The 12683-nt window shown below is 38.1% G+C and overlaps 1 protein-coding gene across 3 annotated transcripts; it reads left to right on the forward strand.

Moving 5' to 3' along the window:
- The first annotated feature begins 2368 nt into the window (after positions 1–2368).
- Positions 2369–11783, forward strand: LOC116207989 (haloacid dehalogenase-like hydrolase domain-containing protein At2g33255). 3 transcript variants are annotated; one of them, XM_031541148.1, is made up of 7 exons: positions 2632–2770; positions 4079–4175; positions 4296–4368; positions 5020–5062; positions 7510–7570; positions 10053–10187; positions 11262–11629. In XM_031541148.1, the coding sequence occupies exons 2-7, from the start codon at positions 4134–4136 to the stop codon at positions 11424–11426; spliced, it is 519 nt and encodes a 172-aa protein (XP_031397008.1). In that variant the 5' UTR covers positions 2632–2770; positions 4079–4133; the 3' UTR covers positions 11427–11629. The 3 variants fall into 3 exon arrangements, with proteins under 3 accessions (XP_031397006.1, XP_031397008.1, XP_031397007.1); XM_031541147.1 differs by lacking the exon at positions 2632–2770 and having other exon boundaries at positions 4068–4213; XM_031541146.1 differs by lacking the exons at positions 4079–4175; positions 4296–4368 and having other exon boundaries at positions 2369–2770; positions 11262–11783.
- The last annotated feature ends 900 nt before the right edge of the window (positions 11784–12683 follow it).

Below are 12683 nucleotides of genomic sequence, written 5' to 3' on the forward strand. Positions count from 1 at the left end.
ATCCGAGAGTCGAACTAATCAAATCGGTCCAATGCTTGCCCAGACAAGCGTAATCCCAAGATCTCGCGGTTCCGGTTCACGCAGAAATTCAACCATTATGGTTAGATGAACTATAATGCAAGATAGTGAACCGGTTATGGTTCTCTCTCGATTTTTTAACCCGCATCGTTTAGTTCATCGAATTTTCGGTGTCAAAACGTGTAAGTCGAGCCCAGCTTAATTCACGCGGTAAATAATTAAAACTACAAGCCTAGCAAGTTAGAATACCGAAAGGGCGCGCGGGATATAGGCCCGCACGTAACATGAACCCCCGAACTTGGACTTTCCGGTTCCGCACAGACCAATGCCTTAGCAAAACTAGGTGCACCATTACCCCTAGACCCGGATAACTTACCGACCATCGACATTTGAGTCGTAAAATTGTAAGTGGTGACTCCTTATCACGCGTATCCGTCACGCATTTCTCGGGAAGGTGGATACTCCCAAGTCGCGCGATTCGGTTGCGCGCATGCGGGCCCCGACGAGAGCACATTCGGGTCCGTACAGGTGCATAATGAGGAAGGAGTTGAGTGATTCTCTCGGGGGATCTGGATCTTCATGAGCGAGGAGGAGATCAACAAGATCGTCACGAGGTCAGACACTAGTGGACAGTGAAGTCACCCGCGACCTTCATTGGGGGTTGTGGTGCTGACAAGATTCCTCTTGAAACCCCTCCCTCCCTTCCTAGAGTAAGTCGATCCTTTTTCTTTTCCTTTTATTTTTTTTTCTATTTTTCTATTTTTATTATTCTTTAAAATTCACAGGCCCACTCTTGTCAGCTTGTGTTTTGCTATGTGTGCACATTAACGCCATATTAGACAAATTCGTTAAAATTAATGGAAGAGCTAACGGCGTGCTAGACAAGAAAAAATGTCGAAGTTGGTGATATTATGTGCAATTTTAAAAGTTCGTGCTAAAAATAATAGAATGACTAAAGTTCGTGTTTTTAAGGTTATGAACCCTTTACTTTATTAATATATATCCAAACAGGCTTAATCTTTACCCTTCCTTCCATTCCCTTTCACTTATTAAGCATATATAGGTTGGTGATATCTTATAAAACAATTAGCTAAATATTTTTGTGCTTTCAATAATAATTAGATTTTAATAGTTCGTAGGATATGAAAATTTCTGCTTTATTTATGTAAAAATGCTAAGAACGTGTATAAATATTTTTATTTAATTTTAACCTTACGACTATAATGGATGACTTTTCATTTTCTATAGCTGAAAAATTTTTAGAGTTCAATGAATGGTGTCGTTTTCATCATTTTTCACATGGTGGTTGGTGAGAACTTCAAGAGTAACTCAATCATGACGTATCTACGTCCTACGTGACATTGTCCGGCAATTTATTCCGGCTTTTATAATTATATATAAATATATAGATGTGTAGCATAAAATGAGAAAATTATTTGTCCAAATATATTTTAAAAATATTTCATGCAGGAAAATGAAGAGACGTTTCATCAGGAGGAGAGGGCGGATGAAAAATGCTTAGTTGGAATGTTTTCATTGATCGAATGAGAAACTTTCATGGAAGTTCACTGAATTACATATTGATATGTTTGATAACAAAATTAAATTTTATTTAACTTGACTTTATTTTTCCTTCAATCAACTATACAATCATTAATTTTTTTTAGCTTTTTCTTTAAAATCTCTCTCATATTTTTTCTTACCTATTATTTAAATTAATTTTTAATACTAAATTATCTTAACTATTCAATATTTTTTCCTCAATTCAACAACGTAATCATTACTTTTATATATTCTTCTTCAATTTCTCTCACATACTTTTTTCAACTACATTTGTTTTCATTTCCTCAAATCAAATTTAAATTTAATTAAATCAAAATTAACTCGTTACCAAATGCTGTGATAATATCTTGATACACACAAAGAAATGCCTTATCCAAACAAGATAATACGTAGACCCAAAATATTTATGGTATTTTTGATTTTTAAGTTGAGATTTTAACTCTACTTAACTTAATTTTGGAGAAAAAATCAAAAATAGTTATTATAAATTTTGAAAAATATATGAATGTGTAATAATATATATGTATGTATATATTGATGTAAAGTATATAAAAAAATTAATTATTAAAAAATTAATTATAAAAATAATTTAAAAAATATGAGTGAGATATTATTATTAAAAGAAAAAAATAACAATAATAATAATAATAATAATAATAATAATAATAATGTTGAATTAAAAAAAAATAGAGTTGGAGCAAGGTAGAGTAAAATTTTTAACCTTAAAACTAAACAAGTCATTAAAAAGTGTGTACGGAATATACCATTGAACCGGGGGGGGGGGGGGGGGGGGGGTCACCCCCCCCTAGCTGGAGTTCCTAAGCATGCACTTGCCCCTGTCCAGAGCTATTCCTAAACATGCACTTGCCCCTGTCCAGAGCCTTTTCCGCGTCCTCCTTTCACCCAAAATCCTGCTCCGTATTAATGTCCAATCCCACCCGCAAAGCTCGCCTGAGGGGCGTTGTGTTCGACATGGACGGCACCCTCACCGTCCCCGTCATCGACTTCGCCGCCATGTACAGGGCCGTCCTCGGCGACCCGGAATACCTCAGGGTCAGAGCTGAGAACCCCTCCGGCATCGACATCCTCCACCACATTGAGAGCTGGGACCCAGACAGGCAGAAAAAGGCCAACGAGATAATCGCCGAGTACGAGCGGCGCGGCCTTGACCGCCTCCAGATCATGCCCGGTTCGTTGATTTTGCTCCCTTCCATTCTCTGGTTGCCTTGTCATGTTCAGCAAAAATTTGGTAAATTTTCATATGGGCACACTAAATTATGGTGGTATGGGCATACTTACTATGAAATTCCGTCAGAAATTGAAAATGGATTCTTATCAAAGAGCAAAATGTATTGATTTGCAGTCAATGAGCGGTACTATTATAAGAAATGCTAGTAAAGGAGGGGTTGTTTGCCTTTATTTTGTTCTTTGGAGTTAGCCAATATAGATTACTAGATTACTCTAGCTATGTCCGAGACCCGAGCTGCTTGTGTGTAATGGCTCAGTTATGTGAATTAGTTTACTGCTGCTTTCTGTTGTCAGTTACTAATATGTAACGGGGATGAAACGCTGGTGCTTGTTTGTGTGATTTCTATTTGGGGTTATTAGTCATTGCTGTTTGCTGACTATATGATGTGGATGATTTACATACAAAATTAATGCTGACATTTGCCAGTGGGCTTCTCTGCAACTCTGGAGTTATTGACATGAGCTTTCACTAGCTTTTACTATATCATTTGACATGGTCAAGTTGTGGTTATTTTTTTCAGTTATTTGCTGTTGTTCCTTTAATTTGGTGCAACTTGCAATTCATGGGCTGATCTTTAGCAATTTTCACCATTCACGCTGACAGTCGATTCAGATACAGTGTTGTTTGGGCTTTAATATTTGTTTATTAGTTGCACACCCTAGTGAAAGGCACTCATTAGCTCACATGGCATTTACTACTCATTGAGCTTACTGTTGGTTCAAACGTATAGAAGGATCTTAATGGATTCATATAGTTCAGAACAATTTTCTGTTGCAATTTACTCCCATTCTCTCTCTCTCTTTTGATACTTGCAAGTTCATTAAGCACAAAAAAGGAAAAAAAGTGTGCAAAGGCCAGGGGGAGGAAAGATCCCAAGTTACATCAACTTTCTTAATCCAAAAGTTGCAGTTAGACAGTCTGCAGCTCAAGCAGCAAAATTAGGAAGGGAAGCAATCCTATAACGAATGATCTCTCCTACCTGTCTAATAAGGCTAAGCTCCCTAGTCTCCTTACCCAGGAAATTTCTCATGTTTCTTTAATTTCAAATTGTATACACATAACAGGTCCGAGTTAGTTTCTTTGTGATTGATTCGAGGTTCTTGTCTTTCCATTGTAAAGCGAAATTGAACTCACTACTCCTGTCTTCAACAGGCTTTGTTTTCAGAAGCTTCCATTGAATTCCTCTATATATTTCCTTCGAGAAAAGACAAGTAAATTATAAGTGATCACAGTATTCCTCTTCCTCAGCACACTGGACACACTCATAACCCCACCTTTGCAGTCTCTGGGCAGCCTGTTGAGGATGCACATCCATCCTTTGAAAGAGACTCGGGAATGTTGCCTGGTAACCACGAATATGTGCCATTCCACTTGTCCAATGGGGTCTGATGTCCTTCCATAATTTAGAGATTACAGACTCTGCTTTGGAATTCCGTAAAACAGTATAACACTGTGTACTTGACAGAAAGAGGCTCTGCAGATTGAATCTCCTCAGCTAGCCTGTCCCTACTTCTTGGCTAAATCCACTGCCCCTTGTGGTAAACATACTTTAGCATTTGATTTGGCTGTATGGAAGGACTCCCATTCTCTCTTATTCCCCCTTAGCAAACAGTTCGTAACATGCTCAGTTCTTGGGACGTGTTGCATTCGTTATGCTTTTGACTGGAGGAGCAACCTGCATTTAGCATTAATAAAGGGAGCATGCCATGATTTTCCACCACCCTACTAGGAAATTTTTTATGAGCATAGAATGGTGAAGATGGAGGGGCTTAGATATCCCATATTTGGATATGAGGGTGCTTGTATGTTTATTCAGATAATCGAAGCTTATTAGAATGACAAGATCTATATGCTTAAGTTTATATTTTGAAGTCTTCCTCTCTATGCTTGCCATGATGTGACACATCTATCTTTCATATCTTGTTGGCCATGGCTTTCTTGGGATGGCACATGAGACTCTTAAAGATATAATAAAAGCTAAACAAAATATGTAGTCTGTTTGCATTTTCTCTTCTCTAATAATGTAGTAAAAACTTAGGAAATCTTGTCTTTGTGTATATTGTCTGCACAGAAGAATCTAGCCTTTTTCCTTAGCCAAATGGAACTTTAACTTCATCATTTGCATTTTCTTTTTCTTGTTTGAGGTATTTGTTGGTCTAAATTGTTATATCTTCTCAATTGATGGGCAGGTACACCAGAACTTTGTACTTTTCTTGACTCAAAGAAGCTAAGGTGAAGCGTGACATGTTCCACTCTTCTTGTCTATGTCTTATATCTTAAAATTTCTAAGTTATCCCTTTTTCTTGTGTTATGTTGACTTGTTCCTCTAATAGAATCCATCACTTGCTTGTTAAGTTCAAATTACACGAATAAATCAAATGAGTAGAAAAATGAATTAGTGACCAGTGACATTAAGTCCTTTTTCTTTTTTAAATTTTCTTTTTAAATTATTTTCTGCTTCATTCCCATATTGAGTTAGTTAAGTCCCTCATGTTGTAAGCATAAGCCATTCTGCAAGGAAAAATGTAATTAATACTCTTTGTTCAGTATGCTGTTCATTCGCATTCCACGATGCTCCCCCCCCCCCCCCCCCCCCCCCCACATGATTGTGTATACCACTCTAGTGATTGGCTGGTTACTAGCTTCTCATGACTGATCCCTTTACAGCTTAAAAATGAGTGACGAAGAGGGACGATATAACAGGAAAGAAAAGAGAATTAAGAAATATGACCATGGAAAAATAAAGTTACTGGCAAAAGTAAGGGTTTGTTTGATAATCAAAATTAAGTGCTGAAATTAATTTTTCAGTACAACTTGTTTGGTAAATGCAAATCAAGTTGTATTAATTGATTAAATTAAGTAAAAAATGCTGTGGAAGATGACTAAATCAATTAAGTAAAAAATTTCTACATATTTCTGACTTAGTTCGCTCAGCTAAGGGATACTTTTCTGATATTTGCAGTGGTGCCCCTGAAGTTTTTCGACTTTCAATTTGGTCCCATTTTTAATTTTTTGTCAAAATCTTAGAGAGAGAGGGAGGGAGGGAGGGAGGGGGGAAGGCTGATTACGGGAAAGGCTGGTGGCCTCGATCCCGGCCAACACCGCCCAAGCGAGGTCCCGGAGGGAAGGATGGGGGAAGGCCGATTACGGGAAGGGCTGATGGTGGCCTTGATCCTGGCCACCACTGCCCTAATCGAGATCGCCGTCGACCTCGCTTGGGCGGTGTTGGCCGGGATCGGGGCCCCTACCGCTTGGTAATCAAGGGTTGAGGCCCCCTCCTCTTTTGAGCGACCTCGCCTGGGCAGTGTTGGCCGAGAATGGGGCCACCACTGCTCAGTAATCGGGGGTCAAGCTCTCTTCGAATCTTGGCCATATTCGAGGAGAGAAAGGAAGGGGGGGCACAACCCCCAATGACCGAGCATTGGTGGCCCCGATCCCGGCCAGGCGACGCCTCCGGCTACTTTTTTTCTAACCCTAAAATCGGACACATTGCCAACCCCTCGCCCCCCTTCTTCTTTTTTAAATTTTGCTTTTTTTTGTTTTTTAAGTTTCAAAATAAATATTGGGGTAAAAGTTGAAAGAATGAAAATTTTGTGGTACTATGTAACTAGGATCTCAAATGATGTAAATTTTTCTAACATTTGTCCTACCAAACAAATTTCACTTAATTCATTAAGCACTTATTTCATTAAATACTTAAAATTTCAGCACTTAATTTAAAGTCCAAACAAACACACATTAAGGCTATCTGAAGGAGATGTAATATTAATGACTAAGTATAGAGGAAAATTATCAAGCAAGGACCTTAAAAAGGAACAGGTGATGAAATGTTAGTTTTGATTGGACCTGAACTTTTGACGAAAAACTGTCTGGGACTGTGGTGTTACACTTTCATTTATAAAATGAAAATGTAACAATTGCTCCAACTGGGGAAAGGGCAATCTCAGCCTAAAGATTAGTTTGAGGGCATAAGTTTTCTTCATCTACATTCAAGTTTAAGGTAAAAAGATCTGTTTTTTAATTAGATGTCAGTCATTTCGTAGGTTTACTCTTGGGTTTCTAGGAGAACTACTTTTACAAATGGTTATAAACCTAGTGGCTTATGTTTCCATGGATTGCTTTTCTTGTCATTGGGAAATCATCAGGGTGGAGTGTGTCATTGCATATTCTTGCGTCTGCAGCTCGAGTTACATGACTTAAAAATTCGCACTATAGCTTTGATGCTGCAAATGTTATTTTCTACAATTGATCAAGGATTCTAGTATTTTGTTTTTAACTGCATGGGATCAGGCATTTGTACACAGTACTTCCTATATGGTTGTGGTTCACGTGAAGGATTAGGCATTACTAAACCTTTCAGTTATGTGTTATTGCATCATTTCTTCCTTTCATATCCGAGCTGTTTTAGTACGATGATACGTGAGTTATCTGTTTCTGTGAAGCCATCTTTTGCCCCTTAATTTGTTAAATCACGATGACCAACATTTTAGAGTCTCCTTTTTCTTTTCCCCAGATAATGGATTAATCCATTTAGTTGGTATGGCGCCTCACTGTTCCTGCAGAAAGAGTTGATTTTATATTTATGTGGTCAATCTTATGCAACTATATTGGTTATATCCATATCATGTTTTATCCTGTGAAAGCAAAGGAGCTGAATTGTACATTTCTTTTTCTTTCAGGAGAGGATTAATTACACGCAATGTCAAGTCAGCGGTTGATTTGTTTCATCAACGTTTTGGAGTAAGTCTAGACAATAAAATTGTCTTTTATCCAAAGGATTGGGCTATCTTTAATCACATATTTCATTTCCAAAGGATAGGATTTATTTAGTTGGCTGGTGAAATCTTGAGTTTCATAGATGGATCTTGCCTTGGGTTCTCATAATACAGTACTATTTATCACCTCATAGGATCAAAGAGCTAATCCTATATCCTAGCTATTTCTTTTTGTTGATTCATAAAACCAAAGAGCTTGTAGTTAAATTAAAAGGACGGTAACCCTTATCATTATCTCTCAAGAGGCTGTGCATTGCCCTTTTTGTTGTTATTTTATCCCTTCTCTTTTACATATAATAAAAGAGCTTTGTGCTTAGTATAGCCTGAACAACAGTGCATCAATGTTGATTTTCTTTTAGCAAATCTTAATTCTTGAAAAAAAAATGATGTATGAATAGTCTCCTTTCGATAAATTATCGTTTTCCATTTACTAATTTCATTAAAAACATGGGAAACGATGCAAAATATGTGGTTTGCACTTTGGATTTGTCTTCTAGACGTTGGGAAATCAAAAAAGGATCCCAAGAGCTTATCAGAATAGAGGGCTTCAAAACCTTCGGAATCCTGACAGTCACAAGATTTTTCTAAGTTTGTACTTGCCTTTGTGATGTGATATCATTGATGTATTCGGCTGATTTAAATTTATATGATGGTTCCTGTTCTCTATGAGGATTTTACTTATTTCAATTAGTTCTCTCAAATCCTATAACAAAATACAAGCTTAAGCAAAAAACTATTGTTTTAACCAAGCATTAGAACACATGTTAGGGTGAAAAGGTGCAATAATTGACCCTACTATCATACTGTGTTTTTCCTGATGGTCTCGATCATTTTAGCTTTGTTAGGTAATACTTGGGATCTGCTTAGAGGATTGACGATTCGGGCACATTCCTACAAGTCTCTGGACTCTGCCATTTAAGTTCTAATAGGACATATCTTGGAGCTCTAAATCTATGACTTAGAAACTTCTGGAGATGAAATTTTCTAATTTGTTGTTTTTAACACCAATATGAACCGCTAAACTATATGATGGGTGCAAAGCTTAGGCAAATTCCAATTTCTTCTCAATGGTATTTGAAGATGTCAGTTTTATATGCTGATTTACATGTTTATATGGCATACCTCTCTTATCCTGTGTATTCTGCTGTATGATTTCCTTATGGTGCACTTCGTGCCATGATATGAGAACATGATGAAGTTGTGCTTTTGTAGTCTCAGTCTTCAAGCTTGCTCTGCCGTGTTCCATGGTGTTAATCCACCTATTCAGGACTTGCAAAAAGAGATCTTACGGTTGCTGAGATCCCTCTCCAATGCTTAAGTTGGAAAGTGTCTTTGTGTTGGTTTCTAAGAATTTGGGTTGATATAATACTTCGCAAAAGTAGAGATATGGAACCTTAGATCAGGGAAAGCCCCCTCAATGACTTATGGTGAGTTGGCAGATTTGCCCCCTATATGACAAGTGCTGACCTCAGAGAAAATGAAAGTAATGCCTGTATTAACCGTATTCTGTATCTTTTGATTGTTGGTTCCCCAAAAAGTTTGCGCCAAAGTATTATCTTCTAGACTGTATAGATCTCTCTTGTTTAAAGAAGGTGATTCAGAGTTGACTTGACAACTACAGTGTGGTTGATTGGAGGTGTCGAAGACATAGGTTCCACTACTGAAGATGTTGCTGGCCAGAGGGGCAGATGATTCGGAAGAGTTAACATTAGGTACCCCTGATCTAACTCGTAAAGTAGAACTGTCAAATAATATGAATATAAATTCATGCAATAGGGCATTATTGCTTACCTCCTTAACCCCATAGTGGACAAACTATATTGTTGACAATTATAATTACTTGAGACTCAGATCATGGTATTTGGCATTGACGCTTATGATTCATCTATTTCTCTGGTCATCAATCCCTTGTGTCAGTACTAGTCATCAGAGGTCAATCATAAAATCATCACGTATGAAAATACCGATAGATAAAATACAACTCCTAGGAAGTAATATTTGCCATGTGCACGTGGGAGGTAGTATTTTGAGGCTTCAACTTGAACTTATTGGTGGACAAATGTAACGATATAAGATACAAACAAAAGAGACATACTGAAATGCTAAGGTCAGCATCATTCATCTACTGGGTAGATCTCTAAAACTTTGTCATTAAGGGTTCTTATCCTAATCCTTAATAGCTAGCTAATGGCTAAGGCACTATCTCAACCCCAATCTAAACCTTATAAGACCGCATCAACTTAAAGCATCAGATGGAGATCTTGGGCACCGCTTATAGATCCTGTCTAGGTCCTACAGTGGCAGTGTAGCAAGTTTGAAGACCGAGACTGCAACGTCGTGGCTTCGTCAAATGAACAGTGCACAAAAATATGTTTACAATTGTGTTGCTTTCATTGAAATATTCCATTTAAGCATTAGTCATTATGATTGAATTATCTGTCTTCCAGATTTTATTTTCTCCAGCACTGAGCAGAGAATTTCGTCCCTATAAACCGGACCCAGCTCCACTTCTACATATATGTTCGAGTTGGGATGTCCAACCCAATGAAGTTATGATGGTTGGGGATAGCCTTAAAGATGATGTAAGCTGTTCTTTTCCTCTTAATTTTTGAAATTATGCCATCGTTTTCTTTATCCCCTTGTTTTCTTGTGCCTCTCTTTTTTTGGTGATGAATTCTTATAGACCCCATCTGACCTTTAAAGTCCCCTCAAGCCCATTGAGCCTTTCAATGAAGCCTGTGAAGTGTCTGGACTAAATGAGAGGGTGATTTAAATCTCCACGACATATGATTCTCTTATTTACCTTAACTAACTCGATGGGTTCTCTTTCTTGTGTATCTACTTTCTCCATTTTTTAATTTGTGTGTGTGTGTGTGTGTGTGTGTGTATTTAGTAAGCTGTAGCTAAATGATTTATAGCAAACCTCAAGGGTTAATGCGAATGGATAGGGTAGTCCTCGAGGTTGTAGGTTCAAATTTCCTTTGCAAGAGTAGCCTTTGGTGAGGCCATTCAAACATGTGTAAGCACTGGACTTACCTGGATCCATGGTTGTAGGGTTCATGGTCTGGGGACATAAAATCCTCATTATCCAAAAATAAAAAAGAAAAATAGAAATTTGTACCCACAGCTAAGGCCATTCTTGACTAGCTATCTGCTTAAATTTTGGATTTGGTTAGAAATTTTCCTGCCTTTCTATCCTGATTCTGTACAATATTTTCAACATTACAACCTTCTGTTCAGACGCTCCCTTGTTCTGGTTGAGCAAAACCTTCCCAGTTTCCCCATTTCCTTTTTCTGGAAACACCAGAAGAAGATATTGTTTGGTTGCTATTGGTTTTTGTTTTTTTTTGTTTTTTTATTTCATGCAAGCTTCTACCTGTTTTCTGGAAAGCGAAAAGGAAGAAAAGAATTTCTTATATTTGCAGAAACAGAGAAGTACATCTGTTTAAGGAGAATTGTTAGACGCTTTCAGAGCCAATTTTCTCCATCAGTCCCATTAGCTAAAACATGTGGAGCCTGCAGTAGTCTGGCATAAATTCTGAGCAATCATTTGGCTGGGCGCACTACATTATTCTTTGAGCCCACCCAACAGTTTTCCTTGGTTTGAAGAATCACGTCAGCCCTGTGATCGGTCTCTAGTCTGCTTTGGTTTATAGGTTGCCTGTGGTAAAAGAGCTGGAGCATTCACTTGCTTACTCGATCAAACTGGGAGATACGATGCTCCACAGTTTGACAGTGTAGACTTCAAGCCAGATTTCAAGGTGTCTTCCCTCGCTGACATTGTTCCACTATTGGATGCACATTTTGATCTTGTGCCGTGATCCTTGTCCCCTTCATCATGATCAATGGTAAAGTCAACTCTAGGAGATTCATTATCTTGTCTATTACTGTCAGAGTAGTAAATAATTGGGGAACCTCTCTGAACAAAGATACCCAGCTGAGTCCTTATGGTCTCATGAACTGGATTTGGAGGGATTATGTAATTCCAGTTGACAGAGGAAATGTCAAGCAGTGCAAAGAAGGCAAAAACAAGGGAAGCCGACTATGCAAAGACTTGCGTGTTTGAGTTCGAGCATGATTTTACTCTACTCTTGATTCTTGATGATATACGGGTTGTCATGCAGAATCATGCATGCAAAATTCTCTTTGCTGTTTTACTAATGGATTACAATTTCGAACTTGCTGTGATTTTTCAGTTCTAGATGCAGAGAGTTTAGGATGTGTCAAGTGGCAATACAATGCCCAACTTAAGTCCCATGGCAGTTAGACTTATTATATAATTAGTGGTCATACCACGGACTAGTATTTTTATCGATTTTGTCTCTAAAGAAGAATAAATTTGGAGTTCTGTCGACCAACGAATTAAATAGCTCTAATTCAATACTCCATAGATGTTTATAAGTCTGGAATTCGAATAATTCTCACGATATCTTCAAATAATAGTCCCTTTGAAATAGGTATGTCTACATCACGAGTTTGATTCTCCCATGGTTTCTCATTAAATTCAAGCAGTCCATGATTTAGTGCTTCCTTCCGGTTCCTGAGTTTCCTTGCATTTCAGCTCCAACAAACCTCTAGTAAAGAAATGTAGAATATGGGGAGCAAAAAAAGCGCCCTTCCTTCCAGTTCCTGAGTTTTCTTGCATTTTAATTCCAGTTCCAGAGTTCTTGAGCCCATGCTGCATTAATTTCAATTTCAGTATTCTAACCTCACGACAAGCACGGGTAGAATATTGGCCGAACGCGAATCAACTGGGGTCTCATTAATGTGTTTGTATATGAGAGTACATTGTGAGGTATTTATTTATACATCTATTCATGTAATGATCTCGGTCAACGAGCAAGAGGTTCGAGAGTTAGAATCGATCAAGTTGGTTTACTGGTCTCTTAGATGAACGAGACTGCATGAGTCACAGGCCTGGTCCAAGCGGTAAACCGGCCATCATGGTCTGGTTATTCGAGATGTGAGGGTGGTGGACCAATCCCCTAACACGAGGATCCACTCCTCTCTCGGGCTTCTAGCTCGAATTCAATGTTTTCACGAATTTACGGTGTCAAATCGTGTAAGATGAGCGAAAC

The sequence above is a fragment of the Punica granatum genome, chromosome 5 (assembly GCF_007655135.1).
Source record: "Punica granatum isolate Tunisia-2019 chromosome 5, ASM765513v2, whole genome shotgun sequence".
Lineage (NCBI taxonomy): Eukaryota > Viridiplantae > Streptophyta > Magnoliopsida > Myrtales > Lythraceae > Punica > Punica granatum.